Source organism: Salmo salar, chromosome 03 (genome assembly GCF_965601325.2).
Source record: "Salmo salar chromosome 03, fSalSal1, whole genome shotgun sequence".
NCBI classification, from domain to species: Eukaryota; Metazoa; Chordata; class Actinopteri; order Salmoniformes; family Salmonidae; genus Salmo; species Salmo salar.
The window spans coordinates 52,846,427-52,871,564 of NC_138293.1; the positions used below are offsets into that span (position 1 = coordinate 52,846,427).

Genomic DNA, 25,138 nt, shown 5'->3' on the forward strand with positions numbered 1-25,138 from the left:
ACCCATGGGGCAGCGCACAATTGGCCCAGCATTGCCCAGGTTACGGGAGGGTTTGGCCGGCAGGGATGTCCTTGTCCCATCGCGCACTAGCGACTCCTGTGGTGGGCCGGGCGCAGTGCACGCTGACATGGTCGCCAGGTCCACGGTGTTTCCTCCGACACATTGGTGCGTCTGGCTTCCAGGTTAAGTGGGCATTGTGTCAAGAAGCAGTGCGGCTTGGTTGGGTCATGTTTCGGAGGACGCACGACTCTCAACCTTTGCCTCTCCCGAGTCCGTACGGGAGTTGCAGCGATGAGACAAGACTGTAACTACCAAGTGTATACAACGAAATTGGGGAGAAAACGGGGTCAAAGAAATCAGAGGCTATCAGATAGCCAAAGACATTGTTCATATTTACACACACAGCAAAGACTGCTAAAAGAAGATGATGAGCAAGCTGGCCATGCGATGGAAGATTCCATCTCGCAGATATTTCTTCCAAGTCGAAATCCCAACACTGGAAAAAAAATATATATTAAGGGAGAAGGTGAAATATTGCGTTGAATGACTGGACCAGACTCCAATGTTTTGGACATCGGCTGCACCTTGCAATCGGTATTACATGATTTTAATAAGGCACTTTGACTTATAATTTCAATTATAATAATGATTGAGCCTACTTATAATGACACAATCATAAGCTTCCTATTCAACCTGCAGCCAATTGGTGCCTGACTAAATAATTAACTTAGGTTATTTAAGAACTCATAATGGTAAAATAGGAACTCATGCAATTCATCAATTCATTAGTAAGTGCTGTGCTTATAGCACTCAATATTTTGATGACCATGTTAAAAAAGTATGTTTGTTAATATATCATATGTCGCTTATTAAAGTGTTGGAAAAGCTTTATTTAATTTGGTTTTGTATTCAGTAAGCACAATATGTATTCATTCATATGATCTCATTTTAGAAGTGATGGCACTTTGACTTATAATTTAAATTGTTTTAAACATGTCTGATGGTCACATTTTGTAATCGCAATTGATATTTTAGATATTCTGTCCAAATCGTGCAGCCCTATTAGATTATGTAAAATAGGGTTTAAGCTACAACATATGCAAATGTGTTTTTTAAATGTTTTTTTAGATAATTGATGTTAAAGGTTAAAAACGACATTCACTTAGATTTTTTTTTTAAATCCAGACATTATAAAATAGTTTCACAACCCTGTTTGTAGGCTTTTAAATTAGATCAGTCTCAACCTTTTATATTTTGCAGTGATGAAGACGTGGATGTGTAATCGTATGGTGGGGTATGTAAAATTTGAATAACATTTATCTCTTGAATTTTTTGGCATTCGGGTCCAAAAAGTTACTTTCTGAGCAATTCTACAATGAGCAAAAAAATCAATAATGAGTTCCGGAAACCGGTAGTTCGTTATGTTGATTGTGTACACATGCACTGCACACACAGCCTTGTTTGAGCTAATCTGTTGGACAAAGAGCGCACGCAGCTCTCAAACAGCTGGTTGTTGCAAGGAGCAGCTCACCGATGACCAACACCGGTAGGAAATATGTTCCAAGTGATATCTAGCAGTAAATGCTAAGGCAAGAATGGGTATGCAAACCAGGTATTTAAAAAGTTCAAAGTCTTGGTTAAATATTTGCGATGTGCAATTGTCATCATGGAATAGCCCATCTTGAAAATCTAACTTTTCCATATGGTATTTGGTCCTTGAAGTTATCATAGTTGATTTAGAAGTTCTACTGCTCCACTATAATTATTTTGTGATTTTCATTTCTGATCAGTTTTTATGAGTGCTGTAGCCGCTTTCGTATGTTTCCAGGCATTTCAATTTGAGTTTTTTGCGTTACTCTGTTGCGTTAGCCATGTGCGGTTATATTGAGCAAGACAACATCAGAAGATGGAGCCGACAGACATGGAAGCTCTGCTTCTAACTCCTAAGCAACTTTCCAGTATTTTGTTTTTGTGTTATTTCTTAGATTATTAGCCCTGAAAGTTTTTTTGTGTTATAACATACAGTCAAAATACTTTTGGATATCAGAGCGGTGGTAACTCAATACAACTTTCCCAAATTAGATCCTTTGTTGGATCCTTTGCTCCAAGACGCCGCCGGCGGAGAAGAGGTATTCGGAGTGGACTTCTAGTCTGACTCTGGAGGCGTACACACCATCCACTGCTTCCGAGTATATTACTCGCTAATGTTCAGTCCCTGGACCATAAAGTAGATGAGCTCAGGGCGAGGATCTACATACTCTGTTTCACGGAATCATGGCTCTCTCAGGAACTCCAGTCCTTTTGTTCACCCGACCTAGAATATCTCACAATCAAATACCGACCTTATTACCTTCCAAGAGAATTCTCTTCGGTAATAGTCACAGCCGTGTATATTCCCCCTCAAGCCAATACCGTGACGGCCCTCAAGGAACTACAGTGGACTTTGTGCAAACTGGAAACCTCATATCCTGAGGCTGCATTTATTGTAGCTGGGGATTTTAAACAAAGCAAATTTGAGGAAAAGGATACCGAAGTTCTATCAACACATTGCCTGTAGTACTCGCCATTCAAAACTCTGGACCATTGTTACTCTTCCTTCCGAGGTGGCTACAAGGCCCTCCATTCGGGAAAATCAGATCACGAATCCATTCTGCTCGTCCCTTCTTATAGACAGAAACTCAAACAGGTAGTGTTAAGATCTATTCAACGCTGGTCTGACCAATCGGAATCCATGAAGACAAGTCACTTTAATAATGTGTACATACTGTTTTACTCATTTCATATATGTATATACTTTATTCTACTGTATTTTGGTCAATGCCACTCCGACATTGCTCGTCCTAATATTTATATATTTCTTAATTATTTTATTTTTAGATTTGTGTGTATCTGTTGTGAATTGTTAGATACTACTGCACCGTTGGCGCTAGGAACACAAGCATTTCGCTTCACCCACAGTAACATATGCTAAATATGTGTATGTGACCAATAAAATAAAATTTGATTTTGATTTGTTGGCTTCAACTAGGTTTTCCATACAACGCGTTCCATTACAAAGGTAATCTGATTTCTGGTTGCTTTCTCATTTAAAAACATGATACAATAACCCCTCAAGAACTCTTCAACATCTCAAATGGAGAGATTGACTAGCCACCACATGGACAGACTTCAATAGTGTGTCTGTGTTGAGAGCAAGATGTCTATTAGGGATGTCCCCAACAACAACAAAAAAGTCGTCCTCATCATTAGGTCGAAATGTTTAAAAGTATTGTGTGTGCCAAACAGTTGCTGTTAGATTACAATATAAAAAAAAAATGTTCTGACCATAAATGAATGATTCATTGATACTTAGGCATATATTTAAATATATAAGCTACTGTAAGTTATGGTATTAATACTAAACAGGACGCACTCTTAGGCCTACAGCTCGATGGTGGTTATGCAAGGCTACTGTACTAATGACATGCAACTGGCTCTATGTATGCGGATGACTCAACACTATACACGTCAGCTACTACAGCAACTGAAATGATTGCAACACCTAACAAAGTGCCGCAGTTAGTTTCGGAATGGGCAGCAAGGAATAAGTTAGTCCTACATTTTTCCAAAACTAAAAAGTGTTGTATTTGGGACCTCAACTACATCTCGTAATGATTTAATGTGGAAATGTAGTAAATCGAGGTGACTAAACTGCTTGGAGTATCCCTGGATTGTAAACTGTCATGGTCAAAACATATTTATACAACAGTAGCTAAAATGGGGAGAAGTCTGTCCATAATAAAGCGCTACTCTGCCTTAACAACACTATCAACAAGGCAAGTCCTATAGGCCCTGGTTTTGTCACACCTGGACTACTGTTCAGTCGTGTGGTCAGGTGCCACAAAGAGGAACTTGGGAAAATTGCAGTTGGCTCAGAACAGGGCAGCACGGCTGGCCCTTAAAAGTACACACAGAGAGCTAACATTAGTGACATGCATGTCAATCTTCCACGGCTGAAAGTGGAAGAGAGTTTGACTTCCTCGTTACTTCTTTTTGTAAGAGGTGTTGACAAGCTGAAGGTACCGAGCTGTCTGTTTTTAAAATACTAGCACACAGCTCGGACACCCATGCATACCCCACAAGGCATGTCACCAGAGGTCTCTTCACAGTCCCCAAGTCTAGAACAGACTATGGGATGCGCACAGTACTACATAGAGCCATTACTACATGGAACTCTATTCCACATCAGGTAACTGATGCAAGCAGTAGAATCAGATTTAAAAAGCAGGTAAAAATACACCTTATGGAACAGCAGGGACTGTGAAGTAACACAAACAGGCACAGACATGCATACAAACACATAACATATGCACTATACACACACGTACACGTGGATTTTGGATTGTAGATATGTGGTAGTGGAGTATGGGCCTGAGGGCACACACTTAGTGTGTTGTCAATTCTTTAATGAATGTATTGTAAGGTTGGATGGGGAGTGTCGCTGCACAACTATTTTCAGGTCTCTCCAGAGATGTTCGATCTGGTTCAAGTCCGGGCTCTTGTTGGGCTACTCAAGCACATTCAGAGACTTGTCCCGAAGCCACTCCTGTGTTGTCTTGGCTGTGTGTTTAGGGTTGTCGTTCTGTTGGAAGGTGAACCTTCCCCCCAGTCTGAGAACCTGCTCCAGAGCACTCAGGACTTCATCAAGGACCTCTCTGTACTTTGCTGCATTCATCTCTCCCTCGACCCTGACTAGTCTCCCAGTCCCTGCTGCTGAAAAACATCCCCACAGCATGATGCTGCCACCACCATTCTTCACCGTAGGGATGGTGTCAGGTTTGCTCCAGACGTGACGTTTTGCATTCAGGCCAAGGAGTTCAATCTTCAGTCTTTAGGTTCCTTTTGGCAAACTCCAAGTGGGCTGTCATGTGCCTTTTACTGAGGAGTGGCTAATGTCTGGCCACTCTACCATAAAGGCCTGATTGGTGGGGTGCTGCAGAGATGGTTGTCCTTCTGGAAGGTTCTCCCATCTCCACAGAGGAACTCTGGAGCTCTGTCAGAGTGACCATCGGGTTCTTGGTCACCTCCCTGACCAAAGTCCATCTCCCTGATTGCTCAGTTTGGCCGGTTGGCCAGCTCTAGGAAGAGTCTTGGTGGTTCCAAACTTCTTCAATTTAAGAAAGATGAAGGCCACTGTGTTCTTGGGGACCTTCAATGCTGCAGAAATGTTTAGGTACCATTTCCCAGATCTGTGCCCCAACACAATCCTGTCTCGGAGATCTACGGGCATTTCCTTCGACCTCGTGGCTTGGTTTTTGCTCTGACATGCACTGTCAACTGTGGGACGTGGGAAGTGATCTGAATACTTTCCAAATACGCTGTATATGGATGATTTATAAAGCCAGGCACATTTAACTGTTAGGCTATTGATTATAGACCTAATTCAATTGGGGTTTCCTATCTCCTGAATTTTCTTAGACAATTAGGCTAAGGCAAGGGCTGTTTCCTCGTCTCTGCTGCTGCTGGCTCCGACACATGGTTCTCAATTCCAATATGATGGTTAACTTTGCTATTATGCAAATAGCAACATAGGGAAAGGCAGCAATTCTACGGTGCACTGAAGATTGTTTCAGAACCGCGAACAGCGACCCTATCCAACTCGGGAGAAAGCACATTTGTTATAAAATAATATTAGATTGATTAGTGTTGCACCATTATTTTTACATAATAACCAAATATGATTTCAGTATCACACTTTGAGTGACTGTGCCATCCCCGTGGCCTCATCAATGGATTCGTCCACTGAGACAGGCGCAAATCATACCGGTGTATTTTCTGCCCGATTTAAAAAATAAAATAAAAAAAAAAATAAAAAATAAAAAAAAAAAAATTTGAAATAAAGTTTTACAATTTAAAAAATCAATTAGGCCTGCTCGACTAAAGAAATCTCGTTCGACCCACCGCCTATCGACAAAACAATCGGCCAGTCGACTAAATGGGGTCAGCCCTACTGTTTTAGCCAGGCCATGTCCACATTATTCTGACATATTTTAGAATATAAAAAATAATGTGAATGTCAACGTATAATGCCATTGGGAAGGCCTAATTAAAAAAAAGCATTATTCTTAGTTGTAATGCATACGAATGTAGTAGGGGGGGGGGTCTATTACAACAATTAAATATACAATTTAGGTCCTTGAAAATTACAATGAAGCACTTGAAAAAGTCCTTCAATTTGACTTGCCAATGTCTGTATGAACTCTATAGACTACTTGATCAGCCCAGAAATTAAAGATTAAAATCACCTGCTATTGAAATTACTCGCGCCATTCACATTCTTGTGGTGTGCCACTGGCAAATTTACCTGAATGTCGATCCCTGGTATGTATATGTGCATCTTTTTGTCCTTGTTTTTAATGAGCCACATTAAATCTAATTCCTTACAACTTTGGTTGGTATGGCAATAAAGTATTAAAACTTGAATCCAAACTTAAATTGCTGCCCCACTTCCTCCCCAGGTAAGAGCAAGGAGGCGGAGATCAAGCGGATCAATAAGGAGCTGGCCAACATCCGCTCCAAGTTCAAGGGGGACAAGGCACTGGATGGCTATAGTAAGAAGAAGTATGTCTGCAAGCTGCTCTTCATCTTCCTGCTGGGACATGACATCGACTTTGGACACATGGAGGCTGTCAACCTGCTCAGCTCCAACAAGTACACAGAGAAACAGATCGTAAGTGAAGTGTATGAATGTGCGTGTGTGTGCGTGCGTGTGTGTATGAATGAAACATGTATGTGTGCTGTGCCCTTGTGGCTATGTATGCCTGTGTGGGTTGTCTGTATATTTTCAGTTTGTGGCACTCCGTTTCTCATTGTCTGTTTGTCTCTCTCTTGATATCCCAGTCTCTGTTTTGTCAGTTGGTTGTACTGGTTGCCTGCCACTGTATTTCTTTTTCTCATAAACGGTTCTTTCAATGTTGATACTAAACCTACACTGGTGCATTTACTTAACCCATTCTGGGGTCCTAGTCTTCTCTGTCTATATTTGCAGTACAACAGATCATTGAACTTAGTGTCATTCATTGGAAGGTCAAGCTCTGCTTTGGTATACAGCTATTTTGACCGGAACATTCAATTGCCAGATCAAAGACTATTAAAAGTCTTATAAGTAGTGTTATATATGTCACGGTATGTATGACTATTGGGTTATACGATATGTATATAAAAAGATTTAACTCTTGGGTGTGTTTCAGTACAAACTCTTTCACAATGGTAGCCTTTGGTCTGGTTTGAATACTTTGAAAATGCGTCCTCCTTCCTAACTTTCCTTCCTTGATAATCTTGCCATGTCAGATTAGTGGTTTCATTTTTACATGCCACATTGCACATTCAGTGGGGTACAACATTGTGGAACATTCACATAGAAAAATACTGTGGCGACTTGCCTCTGATGTTTACAGTAAGAAATATGTCATCTATTTTTTTTTTTAATGTTTATTTAACCTTTATTTAACCAGGTAGGCTAGTTGAGAACAAGTTCTCATTTACAACTGCGACCTGGCCAAGATAAAGCAAAGCAGTGCGACACAAACAACAACACATGGAATAAACAAACATACAGTCAATAACACAATAGAGAAAAAAATCTATATACAGTGTGTGCAAATGAGTAAAGTTAAGGGAGGTAAGGCAATAAATAGGCCATAGAGGCAAAATAATTGCAATTTAGCAATTAAACACTGGAGTTATAGATGTGCAGAAGATGAATGTGCAAGTAGAGATAATGGGGTGCAAAGGAGCAAAAAAATAAATAACAGTATGGGGATGAGGTAGTTGGATGGGCTATGTACAGGTGCAGTGATCTGTGAGCTGCTCTGACAGCTGGTGCTTAAAGTTAGTGAGGGAGATATGGGTCTCCAGCTTCAGTGATTTTAGAAATTCATTCCAGTCATTGGCAGCAGAGAACTGGAAGGAAAGGCAGCCAAAGTAGGTGTTGATTTTGGGGGTGACCAGTGAAATATACCTGCTGGAGCGCGTGCTACGGGTTGTTGCTGCTATGGTGACCAGTGAGCTGAGATAAGGCGGAGCTTTACCGAGCAAAGACTTATAGATGACCTGGAGCCAGTGGGTTTGGCGACGAAGCGAGGGTCAGCCAATGAGAGCATACAGGTCGCAGTGGTGGGTAGTATATGGGGCTTTGGTGACAAAACGGATGGCACTGTGATAGACTACATATAATTTGCTGAGTAGAGTGTTGGTGGCTATTTTGTAAATGACATCGCCGAAGTCAAGGATCGGCTGGATAGTCAGTTTTACGAGGGTATGTTTGGCAGCATGAGTGAAGGATGCTTTGTTGCGAAGTAGGAAGCCGATTCTAGATTTAATTGTGGATTAGTGTGAGTCTGGAAGGAGAGTTTACAGTCTAGCCAGACACCTAGGTATTTGTAGTTGTCCTCATATTCTAAGTCAGAACAGTACAGAGTAGTGATACTGGACGGGCGGGCAGGTGCAGGCAGCGATCGGTTGAAGAGCATGCATTTAATTTTACTTGCATTTAAGAGCAGTTGGAGGCCACGGAGGGAGAGTTGTATGGCATTGAATCTCGTCTGGAGGTTAGTTAACACAGTGTCCAAAGAAGGGCCAGAAGTATACAGAATGGTGTCGTCTGCGTAGAGGTGGATCAGAGAATCACCAGCAGCAAGAGTGACATCATTGATGTATACAGAGAAAAGAGTCGGCCCGAGAATTGAACCCTGTGGCACCCCCATAGAGACTGCCAGAGGTCCGGACAACAGGCCCTCTGATTTGACACACTGAACTCTGTCTGAGAGGTAGTGGTGAACCAGGCGAGGCAGTCATTTGAGAAGCCAAGAAGCCTGTTGAGTCTGCCGATAAGAATGTGATTTACAAAGTCGAAAGTCTTGGCCAGGTCGCTGAATACAGCTGCACGGTATTGTCTCTTATCGTTGGCGGTTATGATATCGTTTAGGACCTTGAGCGTGGCTGAGGTGCACCCATGACCAGCTCAGAAACCAGATTGGTCTGTAGCAGTTTGGGTCTAGAGTGTCTCCCCCTTTGAAGGATCTTTGGGGATCTCAGACGATACGAAAGAGAGGTTGAACAGGCTAGTAATAGGGGTTGCAACAATTTCGGCTGATCATTTAGAAAGAGAGGGTCCAGATTGTCTAGCCCTGCTGATTTGTAGGGGTCCAGATTTTGCAGCTCTTTCAGAACATCAGCTATCTGGATTTGGGTGAAGGAGAAATGGGGGAGGCTTAGGCAAGTTGCTGTGGGGGGTGCAGGGCTGACCAGGGTTGGGGTGGCCAGGTGGAAAGCCTGGCCAGCTGTAGAAAAATGCTTATTGAAATGATCAATTATAGTGGATTTATCGGTGGTGACAGTGTTTCCTAGCCTCAGTGCAGTGGGCAGCTGGGAGGAGGTGCTCTTATTCTCCATGGACGTTACTGTGTCCCAGAACTTTTTGGAGTTTGTGCTGCAGGATGCAAATTTCTGTTTGAAAAAGCTAGGCTTTGCTTTCCTAACTGCCTGTGTATATTGGTTCCTAACTTCCCTGAAATGTTGCATATCGCGGGGGCTATTTGATGCTAATGCTGTACGCCACAGGATGTTTTTTTGCTGGTCAAGGGCAGTCAGGTCTGGAGTGAACCACGGGCTATATCTGTTCCTGGTTAAAAAAGAAATTGAATGGGGCATGCTTATTTTAGATGGTGAGGAAAGCACTTTTAAAGAATAACCAGGCATCTTCTACTGACTGAATGAGGTCAATATCCTAACAGCACGGGCTCTGAAGATAGATGGGGGGGCGATCAATTCACATATGGTGTCCAGGGCACAGCTGGGGGCAGAAGGTGGTCACTGTAACTCTATTCACTCTCACACAACCCAGGTTCAGGGGGATATAATTTAAATGATTTTATCATGGCTCTTTAGTGTTTGGTGGAGGAACTCTCCAATGCACCTTAAGACAAAACAATGTTTACGTCTCAAATTACGGGTGTGAACGTTTTAGGGATGACCCCAGCTAGTCGACTGGTCAATTGTTTGGTTGATAGGCTGTTGGTCGACCGAGATTTGTTTTTAGTTGAGCAGTAGCAAATATATATATGTATTTTTTTCTATGGCACACGAGACACCTGTCTGATTAACGCCCATCTCAGTGAACTAATCCATTGCGGAGGCCGCATGGATTGCACAGTCCAAGAAGGTCAGTGTGGCTAAAATGCACAATGCACGACTCTCTCCAGTATGCGCTCTCTCCTGCCAATTTGTACACCTTCATTGTTTGAATTGTTTGCCTGAGTGTCTATCAATTCCCCATTACATGCAGTACCAGTCAAAAGATGGACACACCTTTTCATACCAGGGTTTTTCTTTATTTGTACTATTTTCTACATTGTAGAATAACTGTGAATACATCAAAACTATGAAATAACACATATGGAATCATGTAGTAACCAAGTGTTAAACAAATCAAAATATATTCTAAATTTTAGATTATTCAAAGTAGCCACCCTTTGCCTTGATGACAGCTTTGCACACTCTTGGCATTCTCTCAACCAGCTTCACCTGTAATGCTTTTCCAACCATCTTGAAGGCGTTCCCACATATGCTGATCTCTTGTCGGCTGCTTTTCCTTCACTCTGCGGTCCAACTCATCCCAAACCATCTCAATTGGGTTGAGGTCGGGTGATTGTGAAGGCCAGGTTGTTATTTACGAGCCAACTTTTTAAGTGTTTCCCAAACAAGCACGTATAGAGAACGTTCTCTAACTGCGTCGTTAGACCATGTGTCGATACTGATAGGACCGAAAGAAAAGCAATGCTACTCTCTTTTTTGCCCGCAGTACAGACTGCTATATCGGTCCGCTAATAAAGGACTAGTAAAGGCCCAGTGCACTACTACACCCCTACTTCCCACAGCTATGGAGATTTTACCACCTTTGACTGCAAATAGGCTATTGAGGTACCTTTTTATTATGCTTACCCAATAATGATGCACTAAATCACAAATGGGTCACATCATTGTGCAAATGTCACACATCATGAAACACATTGAGGCCAAAAATGTGACTGTAGCCTAGTCGCAAAATAGAACTCAATTGATTTCAATATGATTGAAATGGGCTACATGGGCCTATATAGGCTGTCTCTTAATGCAGTCATCTCGGTTTTCATTTGAAGCTTAATATTATCCATGTTTGTCAATTGCAAATACTTTGGCAACTCAAATTGTATGCGTAGACGGCTTGACAGAAATGGCAGCAGAAGGTGAATATTAAACTTTTGTTGCACACATATCCAGATGATGCTGCATACCATTTTGCGCAATGACACTGTAGGTATGTTCGAGGCGTAACGATGCCCTTTTGCTGCTCTACGAGTGGTCTGGATCACGCATAGATTTGCAAAAGTTAACAGCCACGTTTAGGGTTGCACATTTTGGGGAATATTCAGAGGTGGAAACTTTCTGTGGGAATTAATCGAAATATATGCAAATTAATATTAATACCATTTAAATGTAGATGTTTTTTGCATTGGTTATATTTACCATATCATATGGAGACAGAAACATAAACCTTTTACCTTATCATAAGTAGACATAATTGCAAATGATTAAATCCTTCCAATAGAAATACAAAAAACAATTTTAGTTTCGAATTGAGCTTTAATTAAATGAGAACTCTTCACATGGGATGATTTCACTGAACAACAAAAGAAAGGGAATAGTGAATGATCCCCAATGATCCATTGCATCTCCCAAAAACGTTTTCAACATACATCTGTAAAATGATAGTCTAGAAACTAAAGCTTTGGTTGTCTTCCTCTCAGGCTTGCATGTCTTCTCCCTGGACCTCCTCTATGTCCACCTCTTGAACATTAGACTCTGCGGCCTCATCTTCACTGTCACTTTCCAACCTTGTTGAGGATGGCTCGTTGTCAGGCTCAAAAAGCCTCAAATTTGCCCGGATGGCCACCAATTTTTCAACTCTTGTATTGGTCAGGTAGTTGCGTGCTCTGGTGTGTACAGTTGAAGTTGGAAGTTTACATACACTTTCAACCACTCCACAAGTTTCTTGTTAACAAACTATCATTTTGGAAAGTCGGTTAGGACATCAACTTTGTGCATGACACAAGTCATTTTTCCAACAGTTGTTTACAGACTGATTATTTCACTTATAATTCACTATATCACAATTCCAGTGGGTCAGAAGTTTACATACACTAAGTTGACTGTGCCTTTAAACAGCTTGGAAAATTCCAGAAAATGATGTCATGGCTTTAGAAGCTTCTGATAGGCTGATTGCCATCATTTGAGTCAATTGGAGGTGTACCTGTGGATGTATTTCAAGGCCTACCTTCAAACTCAGTGCCTCTTTGCTTGGCATCATGGGAAAATCCAAAAAATCAGCTAAGACCTCAGAAAAAAAACTGTAGACCTCTACATGTCTGGTTCATCCTTGGGAGTTTACTGTATGTAAACTTCCGACCCACTGGAATTGTGAAACAGTGAATGACAAGTGAAACAATCTGTCTGTAAACAATTGTTAGAAAAATTACTTGTGTCATGCACAAAGTAGATGTCCTAACCGACTTGCCAAAACTATAGTTTAACAAGAAATGGGTGATGTGTTTGAAAAACGAGTTTTAATGACTCCAACCTAAGTGTATGTAAACTTCATCATATAGCCTAGGGAAAATATGACATCCAATATGCATCCAAGTAGGTCAGTCAGAATCTTCTTAGAGTGCACAATACTCAACTTTATCAAATCTTTATCAAAGCATCACTCAAGTGGATCAATAATCTAAGTGAATAACCTTGATAATGATGATTTGTGGTTGCATGTAAAGACTTATGAGGCATAAGATCTGCATCAGGTTGGGCCAATATCAATCCAGTGACGATATATGTAGGCCCCTAACACACTGTCATTCCAATGACAGTATTATGTAAGCCTGTGATAGCAATCACTACAAATGAAGTGCTATTGAACTTTCTCACCCTCGTCAAAGTAGAACATACATTAAGTGGCAGCCAGTGGGAGACACTAGCCGACAGAGCCGTAGGGAGTTCTTCCATGTTTGCGCCATTGAACATTAAATTGATCAATTCATGACAAGTATTTTGGATTCTAATTCTTTAACTCTCTAAATATATGGCTTGACAGCATTAGAAACAAAACGTGGCTAAGTCCCAATTCTCTACCCTTCTCCCGAAGTGTACAATTGCACAGTTTCTCACATGGATTTGACAATAGTGGAAACTCCCTCCAGCCAATGCTTACACCAAATCCATGCTTTTAAATCAGTGACGGGGAGTGTGCAAGTGCACATTTCTGGAAAAGAGTGGAGAATCGGGACGTAGCCATAGTGACACAGGAGACGAGCATTAGGCCCCCAACAGCATAGCAATTCACTCAATCAGGACCATATTTAGCATTAGAGTACATTAGCCTACAGTCACAATACACTCCAAATATTCTGGGTCATGTCTTTCTATGCTGCTGCTCAACAAAATGAAATGCCTCTCCTCTGTAGCTTATTCTGCTGTGTAATTGCTGAGAGTGTTTTTTTGTCTGAGGATAGGGTGTCTGGCTAATTAAGGGAGGGACGGGTGAATGGATAGATGGGTGAGTAGATATGTAGAAATACTTAATTCTATTACAATCAAGTAACACATTTGGGAACAAGTTTTCTTTTATATAACTGGTTAGTTTAAGTTTAAGGCTGTTTCCTTTGAAAACTGCTGTATACAGTGCCTTCGGAATGTATTCAGACCATTTTCTTACGTTACAGCCTGAGTTTAAAATGGATTAAATAATGTTTTCCCCTCATCAGTCGACACACAATGCACCATAATGTGAAAGCAAAAGACAGGTTTTGGTAAATTTTTGCTAATAAAAAAAAGTTAATATCACATTTACATAAGTATTCAGACCCTTTACTCAGTACTTTGTTGAAGCACGTTTGGCAGCGATTACAGCATTGAGTCTTCTTGGGTATGATGCTACAAGCTTGGCACACCTGTATTTGGGGAGTTTCTACCATTCTTCACTGCACGCTGCCCTAACCCATCGGGACAAGAGGAATACAGCTCAGCATTTAACACCATAGTACCCTCCAAAGTCGTCATTAAGCTCGAGACCCTGGGTCTCAACCCCGCCCTGTGCAACTGGGTCCTGGACTTCCTGACGGGCCGCCCCCAGGTGGTGAGGGTAGGTAACAACATCTCCACCCCGCTGATCCTCAACACTGGGGCCCCACAAGGGTGCGTTCTCAGCCGTCTCCTGTACTCCCAGTTCACCCATGACTGCGTGGCCATGCACGCCTCCAACTCAATCATCAAGTTTGCAGACGACACTACAGTGGTAGGCTTGATTACCAACAACGACGAGACGGCCTACAGGGAGGAGGTGACGGACCTCGGAGTGTGGTGTCAGGAAAATAACCTCAATGTCAACAAAACAAAGGAGATGATCGTGGACTTCAGGAAACAGCCGAGGGAGCAGCCCCCTATCCACATCTACGGGACAGTAGTGGAGAAGGTGGAAAGTTTTAAGTTCCTCGGCGTACACATCACAGACAAACTGAAATGGTCCACCCATACAGACAGCGTGGTGAAGAAGGCACAGCAGCGCCTCTTCAACCTCAGGAGGCTGAAGAAATTTGGCTTGTCACCAAAAATACTCCCAAACTGTTACAGATGCACAATGGAGAGCATCCTGTCGGGCTGTATCACCGCCTGGTACGGCAACTGCTCCGCCCACAACCGTAAGGCTCTCCAGAGGGTAGTGAGGTCTGCACAACGGATCACTGGGGGCAAACTACCTGCCCTCCAGGACACCTACACCACCAGATGTCACAGGAAGGCCAAAAAGATCATCAAGGACAACAACCACCCGAGCCACTGCCTGTTCACCCCGCTATCATCCAGAAGGCGAGGTCAGTACAGGTGCATCAAAGCGGGGACCGAGAGACTGAAAAACAGCTTCTACTCAAGGCCATCAGTCTGTTAAACAGCCATCACTAACATTGAGCGGCTGCTGCCAACATACTGACTCATCTCTAGCCACTTTAATAATGAAAAAATGTATGTAATAAATGTATCACTAGCCACTTTAAACAATGACACATTAAATAATGTTTACATACCCTACATTACTCATCTCATATGTATATACTGTACTCTATACCATCTACTGCACCTTGCCTATGCCATTCGGCCATCGCTCATTCATATATTTTTATGTACATATTCTTATTCATTCCTTTACACTTGTGTGTATATGTTGTGAAATTGGTAGGTTAGATTACTTGTTAGATACTGCATGGTCCGAACTAGAAGCACAAGCATTTCGCTAGACTCGCATTAACATCTGCTAACCATGTGTATGTGACAAATAAAATCTGATTTGATTTGAGATCCTCTCAAGCTCTGTCAGGTTGGATGGGGAGAGTTGCTGCACAGTTATTTTCAGGTTTCTCCAGAGATGTTTGATCCGGTTCAAGTCCGGGCTCTGGCGGGGCCACTCAAGGACATTCAGAGACTTGTCCTGAAGCCACTCCTACGTTGTCTTGGCTGTGTGCTTCGGGTCGTTGTCCTGTTGGAAGGTGAACCTTCGACCCAGTCTGAGGTTCTGAGCGCTCTGGATCAGGTTTCCATCAAGGATATCGCTATACTTTGCTCCGTTCATCTTTCCCCCATCCTGATTAATCTCCCAGTCCCTGCCGCTGAAAATCATCACTACAGCATGATGCTGCCACCACCATGCTTCACCGTAGGGATGGTGCCAGGTTTCCTCCAGCTGTGACGCTTGGCATTCAGGCCAAAGAGTTCAATCATTGTTTCATCAGACCAGATAATCTTGTTTATCATGGTCTGAGAGTCCTTTAGGTGCCTTTCTCCCATCTCCACAGAGGAACTCTGGAGATCATCAGTGACCATTGGGTTCTTGGTCACCTCCCTGGCCAAGGCCCTTCTCCCCAATTGCTCAGTTTCGCTGGGGGGCCAGCTCTAGGAAGAGTCTTGGTGGTTCCAAACTTCATCTATTTAAGAATGATGGAAGTCACTATTCTTGAGGACCTTCAATTCTGCAGAATTGTTTTGGTACCCTTCCTCAGATCTATGCCTCGACACAATCCTGTCTCGGAGCTCTACGGACAATTCCTTCAACCGAATGGCTTGGATTTTGCTCTGACATGAACTGTCAACTGTGGGACTTTATATAGACAGGTATGTGCCTTTCCAAATCATGTTCAATCAATTGGATTTACCACAGGTGGACTCCAATCAAGTTGTAGAAACATCTCAAGGATGATCAGTGGAAACAGGTTGCGCCTGAGCTCAATTTTGAGTCTCATAGCAAAGGGTCTGAATACTTATGTAAATAAGGTATTTCTGATTTTGCATTGTCATGATGGGCTGTTGTGTGTAGATTGCTGAGGATTTATTTTTTAAATCCATTTTAGAATAAGGCTATAACGTAACAAAGTGTGGGAAAAGTAAAGGGGTCTGAATACTTTCCGAAGGGAATGAGTGTGTTATGGAAGGAATATGATGTGAGAGGTAGTGGCAGGCAGCCACGGTTCAGGCTCAGGCCGTGAGACTGCATCGTAATGATGGCCCAGTCCGTCTCTGAGTCTCAGCCACATGAAAGAGTGTCTCAAATGCGTCCCTATATAGTGTACTACCTTTGACCAGGACCCATAGGGTATAGGGTGCCATTTGGGACGTAGACGACTACTGTAGGGAGGGATGAACCCTCCACAATGCGTCCTGCCATCACTCCCTACAGCTCACTTTCTCTCTTCTTTTTCTCCGCCCTTCCCCTCCTTCCCTTCTTTCTGTCTCTGCTTCCCTACACACGTTTCCTCTTTCACTCCCCTGCCCGCTCCACTTTTCATCATATTCATCTCTCTTCCGATGACCCAACTCCCTCCTTTCCCTCCATCCTGCATCCTCTGTCCCCTACACTTCATCCCTCCAATGTATCGCCTCACCCCCTCTCTCCTCCCCCCTCCTTCCCTCTCTCTCCCCTCTCAGGGCTACCTGTTCATCTCGGTGCTGGTGAACAGCAACAGCGAGCTGATCCGCCTCATCAACAACGCCATCAAGAACGACCTGTCTAGCCGCAACCCCACCTTCATGTGCCTGGCCCTGCACTGCATCGCCAACGTGGGCAGCCGCGAGATGGCCGAGGCCTTCGCTGGAGAGATCCCACGCATTCTGGTGGCCGGGTAAGAATGGCGAGGGAGGAGTAATGAGGGAGAAGGGGAGAGGGAGAGAGCAATTAGTCAGTCAAATTGTATTCTTATAGGCCTTTTTACAACAACATTTGTCAAAGGGAGAGGTTGGGAAGAGAAGGATGGATGAAGGGAAGGGAAGGGAGGGTGAGGAGAACGGAGCAGGAAATGGAAGAAAGGGGAGGGGGACTGAGGACATGATTTTCTTTGTCTAATCACGCTGTTATAGCATATTAATACAATCTGCGGTACAGACAATATCTTTCCACGACCCGAGTTGTTGGAGACTAGTAGTCCTTTATAGTGAGCATTGTGTTTGTGATGTGATTGCCAGCGACACCATGGACAGTGTGAAGCAGTCTGCTGCCCTGTGTCTTCTGCGTCTGTACAAGGCCTCCCCAGACCTGGTTCTGATGGGGGAGTGGACCTCCCGGGTGGTGCACCTCCTCAACGACCAGCACATGGTGAGAGACGGGCCATACATTTCTGCTCTAGCCCAACACTAGCAAACCTGGGGTGTATTCACTAGGAAGCCAACAGTAAAAACGGGGAGCGACTAAACTGAATTGTCTAATTAGAAACATTTGCTTTCGTTACAAAATGTTTGCTTTCGTTGTAATGCGTTTTCCATTGCAAAGCAGTTTGTTACACTAAGGAATACACCCCTGATTTATCAGGTATGCTAGTGCATTTATCTTCCAGGCCAATAGGTGGCGCTAGCTAGCTCTGTTACAATATCCACACTAGTCTAGAATACCACTCTTAGGCTCTGTTTACAGTCAGCCCAATTCAGATGTCCCCCCCCCCCCCCACTAATTACTCTTTTTACCAATCACATCAGATCTTTTTCAGAGCTTATCTGATTGGTCAAAAGACAAATTGCTGAAAAAAATAGTAGAGTTGGGCTTCCTGTCTAAACGCAGCCAAAGTAACTTAAAGTAAAGTAAATGCCTGAAAATAGATGCCTCAGATACTGGTCTTGATGAGAAGAGAAAAAAAAAATGTTCAAGCAATACAGTAAATGTGGAGGAGGAGTTAAGATGGAGTGTCGCCTTGTTAATGTCCAAAAGCTGATGTTGAACGCAACAGGCTCTCTTCCATTTCGCCTAAAAACTGTATGCATCCGGTTGCTGGCATGGATGTTGGAACCTTACTACTGACTTCATTGAGACTGTAAGATTGAAGTTTATGCCGTTTAGGTGTTACTGTTGTTTCTGATGATAAGCGTGTGTCTCTCTCTCTCTCGCAGGGTGTTGTCACGGCAGCCATCTCCCTCATCACCTGTCTCAGCTCGAAGAACCCAGATGAGTTCAAAACCTGTGTATCCCTGGCTGTTTCTCGTCTGAGCAGGGTGTGTGTGTGTGTGTGTGCGCGCGTATGTGCGCACGTGTTCATGTATACCTATAAAATCATGTATGTCAGCCCAGCGATCCACTCTCCCTTTGCCTCACTATCTCTATCGCCAGGATTTCAACCCATCTCTCTTTCTCCTCCTCCCTTTCTCCTTCTCCAGATTGTGTCGTCGGCCTCCACTGACCTGCAGGACTACACCTACTACTTTGTCCCGGCCCCGTGGCTGTCCTGTAAACTGCTGCGCCTGCTGCAGTGCTACCCCCCGCCAGAGGATGGCGCCGTGAAGGGCCGCTTGGTGGAGTGTCTGGAGACCATCCTGAACAAGGCCCAGGAACCGCCCAAGTCCAAAAAGGTTCAGCACTCCAACGCCAAGAACGCCATCCTGTTCGAGGCCATCTCACTCATCATCCACTACGACAGGTGAGGAGGCTGTCTGTCACTCTAGGTGTCTTTCTTCATCTTCTCGCTCTGTCTTTTTCCTGTATCTCTTTTTCTCTCTCACTCTTTCAGTAGCTCTCTCTCTCTCTGTATATTTCTTCTTTCATTCTCTCTCTCTCTGTTTCTCTCTTTCTCACATATACACTGAACAAAAATATAAACGCAACATGTAACAATTTCAAAGGTTTTACTGACTTAAAGTTCATGTAAGGAAACTAAAATATTGAAATAAATTCATTAGGCCCTAATCTAAGGATTTCACATGACTGGGAATACAGATATGCATCTGTTGGTCACAGATACCTTAAAAAAAAAAGTAGGGGCGTGGATCGGAAAACCAGTCCGTATCTGGTGTGGCCACCATTTGCCTCATGCAGCGCGACACATCTCCTTCGTGTTCAGTTGATCGGGCTGTTGATTGTGGAATGTTGTCCCACTGCTCTTCAATGACTGTGCGAAGTTGTTGTATATTGGCGGGAACTGGAACACGCTGTTGTACACGTCTACCCAGAGCATCCCAAATATGCTCAATGGGTGACGTATGAGTATGCAGGCCATGGAAGAACTGGGATATTTTCAGCTTCCAGGAATTGTGTACAGATCCTTGCGACGTGGGGACGTGCATTATCATGCTGAAACATGAGGTGATGGCAGCAGATGAATGGCACGACAATGGGCCTCAGGTTCATGTCATGGTATCTCTGTGTATTCAAATTGCCATCGATAAAATGCCATCGTGTTCGTTGTCCGTAGCTTATGCCTGCCCATACCACAACCCCACCGCCACCATGGGGCAATCTATTCACAACCTTTATATCGCCCACACGACGCTGTAGACGCTGTCCTCCATCTGCCCGTTACAGTTGAAACCGGGATTCTTCTGTAAAGAAGACACTTCCCCAGTGTCCATCAAAGGAGCATTTGCCCACTGAAGTCTGTTACGACGCCAAACTGCAGTCAGGTCAAGACCTTGGTGAGGACAACGAGCACGCAGATGAGCTTCCCTGAGACTGTTTCTGACAGTTTGTGCAGAAATTCTTTGTTTGTGCAAACCCACAGTTTCATCAGCTGTCCAGGTGGCTGGTCTTGGACGATCCAGCAAGTGAAGAATCTGGATGTGGAGGTCCTGGGCTGGCGTGGTTACATGTGGTCTGTGGTTGTGAGGCCGGTTGGACGTACTGCCAAATTGTCTAAAACGATGTTGGAGGCGGCTTATGGTAGAGAAATGTACATTAAACTCTCTGGCAACAGCTCTTGTGGATATTCCTATATATATATATATATATGTGTGTGTGTGTGTGTGTGTGTGTGTGTGTGTGTGTGTGTGTGTGTGTGTGTGTGTGTGTGTGTGTGTGTGTGTGTGTGTGTGTGTGTGTGTGTGTGTGTGTGTGTGTGTGTGTGTGTGTGTGTGTGTGTGTGTGTGTGTGTGTGTGTGTGTGTGTGTGCGTGCGTGCGTGCGTGCGTGCTCGCTCATCAACAGAGATCTTAGCATGTCCCAGAGATTTCTGTAACTCTTTAGCTGACACTCTAGGATTCTTCTTAACCTCATTGAGCTTTGTGCTGTTGCAGTCATCTTTGCAGGGTGGCGGCTCCAAGGGAGAGTAGCAAAGTGCTGAACTTTCTAAAATTTTTTTTTTTTAGACAATTTGTCTTACCGTGGACTGATTCTTTTAGAGATACTTTTGGAACCTTTTCCAGCTTTATGCAAGTCAACAATTGTTAATCAGGTCTTCTGAGATCTCTTTTATTCGAGGCATGGTTCACATCAGGCTATGCTTCTTGTGAATAGCAAACTCAAATTTTGTGAGTTTTTTTTATAGGGCAAGGCAGCCCTAACCAACGTCTCCAATCTCGTCTCATTGATTGGACTCCAGGTTTTATTTATTTATTTTGATTTATTTCACCTTTATTTAACCAGGTAGGCCAGTTGTTCTCATTTACATCTGCCACCTGGCCAAGATAAATCAAAGCGGTGCGATTAAAACAACAGACTTACACATGGGATAAACAAACGTACAGTAATAACACATGTAGGCGATAAATAAGCCATAGAGGTGAAATAATTACAATTTAGGATTAACACTGGAGTGATAGATGTGCAGATGATGATTTGCAAGTAGAGATACTGGGGTGCAAAAGAGCAACAACAAAAAATAACATGGGGATGAGGTAGTTGGGTGTGCTATTTACAGATGGGCTGTGTACAGGTACAGTGATCGGTAAGCTGCTCTGACAGCTGATGCTTAAAGTTGGAGAGGGAGATATGTCTCCAGCTTCAGTGATTTTTGCAATCGGTTCCAGTCATTGGTAGCAGAGAACTGGAAAGAAAGGTAGCCAAAGAGGTGTTGGCTTTGGGGATCACCAGTGAGATACACCTGCTGGAGTTGCGTTCTACGGGTGGGTGTTGCTATGGTGACCAGTGAGCTAAGATAAGGCGGGGCTTTACCTAGCAAAGACCTATAGATGACCTGGAGCCAGTGGGTTTGGCGACGAATATGTAGCGAGGGCCAGCCAACGAGAGCATATAGGTCGCAGTGGTGGGTAGTATATGGGGCTTTGGTGACAAAACGGATGGCACTGTGATAGACTGCATCCAGTTTATTGGGTAGAGTGTTGGAGGCTATTTTGTAAATGACATCGCCGAAGTCAAGGATCGGTAGGATAGTCAGTTTAACGAGTGTGTTTGGCAGCATGAGTGAAGGAGGTTTTGTTGCGAAATAGGAAGCCGATTCTAGATTTAATTTTGGATTGGAGATGCTTAATGTGAGTCTGGAAGGAGAGTTTACAGTCTAACCAGACACCTAGGTATTTGTAGTTGTCTACATATTCAGTCAGAACAGTCCAGAGCAGTGATGCTAGTCGGGTGGGCAGGTGCGGGCAGCAATCGGTTGAAGAGCATGCATTTAGTTTTACTAGCATTTAAGAGCAGTTGGAGGCCACGGAAGGAGTGTTGTATGGCATCGAATCTCGTTTGGAGGTTTGTTAACACAGTGTCCAAAGAAGGGCCAGATGTATACAGAATGATGTCGTCTGCGTGGAGGTGGATCAGAGAATCACCAGCAGCAAGAGCGACATCATTGATATATACAGAGAAAAGGGTCGGCCCGAGGATTGAACCCTGTGGCACCCCCCCATAGACTGCCAGAGGTCCGGACAACAGGGCCTCCGATTTGACACACTGAACTATATCTGAGAAGTAGTTGGTGAACCAGGCGAGGCAGTCATTTGAGAAGCCAAGGCTATTGAGTCTGCCGATAAGAATGCGTTGATTGACAGAGTCAAAAGCCTTGGCCAGGTCAATGAAGACGGCTGCACAGTGCTGTCTTTTATCGATGGCGGTTATGATATTGTTTAGGACCTTGAGCCTAGCTGAGGTGCACCCATGACGAGCTCGGAAACCAGATTGCATAGTGGGGAAGGTACGGTGGGATTCGAAATGGTCAGTGATCTGTTTGTTAACTTGGCTTTCGAAGATTTTCAAAAAGCAGGGCAGGATGGCTATAGGTTTATAACAGTTTGGGTCTAGAGTCTCCCCCCTTTGAATTGGGGGGATGAACCCGACAGCTTTCCAATCTTTGGGGATCTCAGATACTTTTAGAAAGAGACGGTCCAGATTGTCTAGTCCAGATTGTCTAGCCCAGCTGATTTGTAGGGATCCAGATTTTGCAGCTCTTTCAGAACATCAGCAGTCTGGATTTGGGTGAAGAAGTAGCCGGGGGGGGGGGGCTTGGTAAACTTTCTGCGCGGGGTGCAGAGCTGTGGCCGGGGTAGGAGTGGCCAGGTGGAAAGCATGGCCAGCCGTAGAAAAATGCTTATTGAAATGATCGATTATCGTAGATTTATCGGTGGTGAAGGTGTTTACCAGCCGCAGTGCAGTGGGCAGCTGGGAGGAGGTGCTCTTATTCTCCATGGACTTTACAGTGTCCCAAAACTTTTTGGAATTAGAGCTACAGGATGCAAATTTCTGTTTGAAAAAGCTTGCCTTAGCTTTCCTAACTGACTGTGTATATTGGCTCCTGACTTCACTGAAAACTTGCATATCGAGGTGGCTATTCGATGCTAATGCAGTACGCCACAGGATGTTTTTGTGCTGGTGAAGGGCAGTCAAGTCTGGGGTGACCCAAGCGCTATATCTGTTCTTAGTTCTATATTTTTTTAATGGGGCATGCTTATTTAAAATGGTGAGGAAAGCACCAGGCATCCTCTACTGACGGGATGAGGTCAATATCCTTCCAGGATACCCAGGCCAGGTCGATTTAGAAAGTGTTTTAGGGAGCGTTTGACAGTGATGAGGGGTGGTTGTTTGACTGCGGACCCATTACGGACGCAGGCAATGAGGCAGTGATAGCTGAGATCCTGGTTGAAGACAGCAGAGGTGTATTTAGAGGGCAAGTTGGTCAGGATGATATCTATGAGGGTGCCCATGGTTACAGATTTAGAGTTGTACCTGGTAGGTTCCTTGATAATTCATGTGAGATTGAGGGCATCAAGCTTAGTTTGTAGGACGGCCGAGGTGTTAAGTGTATCCCAGTTTAGGTCACCTAACAGTATGAACTCTGAAGATAGATGGGGGGCAATCAATTCACATATGGTGTCCAGCGCACAGCTGAGGGGGGTCTATAACAAGCGGCAACGGTGAGAGACTTATTTCTGGAAAGGTGTTTTTTAAAGTAGAAGCTCAAATTGTTTGGGCACAGACCTGGATAGTATGACAGAACTCTGCAGGCTATCTCTGCAGTAGATTGCAACACCGCCCCCTTTGGCAGTTCTATCTTGTTGGAAAATTTTGTATTTGGGGATTGAAATTTCAGAATTTTTGGTGGCCTTCCTAAGCCAGGATTCAGACACGGCTAGGACATCAGGGTTGGCGGAGGGTGCTAAATCTGTGAATAAAACAAACTTAGGGAGGAGGCTTCTGCTATTAACATGCATGAAACCAAGGCTTTTACAGTTACAGAAGTCAACAAATGAGAGCACCTTGGGAATAGGTGTGGTGCTGGGGGCAACAGGGCCTTGGTTAACCTCAACATTACCAGAGGAACAGAGGAGGAGTAGGATAAGGGTACTGCTGAAGGCTATCAGAGCTGATTCCTGACTCCAATTAGCTTTTGGAGAAGTCATTAGCCTAAGGGTTCACATACTTTTTCCAACCTAGACTGTGAATGTTTAAATGATGTATTTGATATAGACAAGCAAAATACAATACTTTGTATGTTATTAGTTTAAGCACATTATGTTTGTCTATTGTTGTAACTTAGATGAAGATCAGATCAAATTTGATGACCAATTTATGCAGAAATCCAAGTAATTTCAAAGGGTTCATATACTTTTTCTTGCCACTGTAGTTATTCACTCTGCAAGGCAATCAAACAAGCTAAACGTCAGTATAGAGACAAAGTGGAGTCGCAATTCAACGGCTCAGACACGAGACGTATGTGGCAGGGACTACAGACAGGGTCTACAGACAATCACGGACTACAAAAGAGAAACCAGCCACGTCACTGAGACCGACGTCTTGTTTCCGGACAAGCTAAACACGTTCTTCACATGCTTTGAGGATAACACAGTGCCACCAACGCGGCCCACTACCAAGGACTGTGGGCTCTCCTTCTCCGTGGCCGACATGAGTAAAACATGTAAAAGTGTTAACCCTCGCAAGGCTGCTGGCCCAGATGGCATTCAAAGCCGCGTCCTCAGAGCTTGCGCAGACTAGCTGGCTGGTGTGTTTACAGGCATATTCAATCTCTCCCTATCCCAGTCTGCTGTCCCCACATCCCTCAAGATGGCCACCATTGTTCCTGTACCCAAGAAGGTAAAGGTAACTGTGCTTAATGACTATTGCCCCATAGCACTCACCTCTGTCATCATGAAGTGCTTTGAGACTAGTCAAGGATCATATCAACTCTACCTTACTGCCACCCTAGACCCTCTTCAATTTGCTTACCGCCCCAATAGATCCAGAGACAATGCAATCGCCATCACTCTGTACACTGCCTTATCCCATCTGGACAAAAGAAATACCTATGTAAGAATGCTGTTCATTGAGTATAGCTCAGCATTCAACACCATAGTACCCTCCAAGCTCATCATTAAGCTCGAGGCCCTGG

General features: G+C 43.8%; 1 protein-coding gene across 3 annotated transcripts in view; it reads left to right on the top strand.

Moving 5' to 3' along the window:
* ap2a1 (adaptor related protein complex 2 subunit alpha 1) overlaps window positions 1-25,138 on the top strand; it is a 55,889-nt gene that overhangs the window by 4,636 nt on the left and 26,115 nt on the right. For all 3 annotated transcript variants that reach the window (XM_082973570.1, XM_082973571.1, XM_082973572.1), the window contains exons 2-6: window positions 6,498-6,709; window positions 17,041-17,234; window positions 17,575-17,704; window positions 18,490-18,591; window positions 18,754-19,013. In XM_082973570.1, the coding sequence (XP_082829696.1) occupies window positions 6,498-6,709; window positions 17,041-17,234; window positions 17,575-17,704; window positions 18,490-18,591; window positions 18,754-19,013 (898 nt within the window). The remainder of the gene's footprint in view (window positions 1-6,497; window positions 6,710-17,040; window positions 17,235-17,574; window positions 17,705-18,489; window positions 18,592-18,753; window positions 19,014-25,138) is intronic.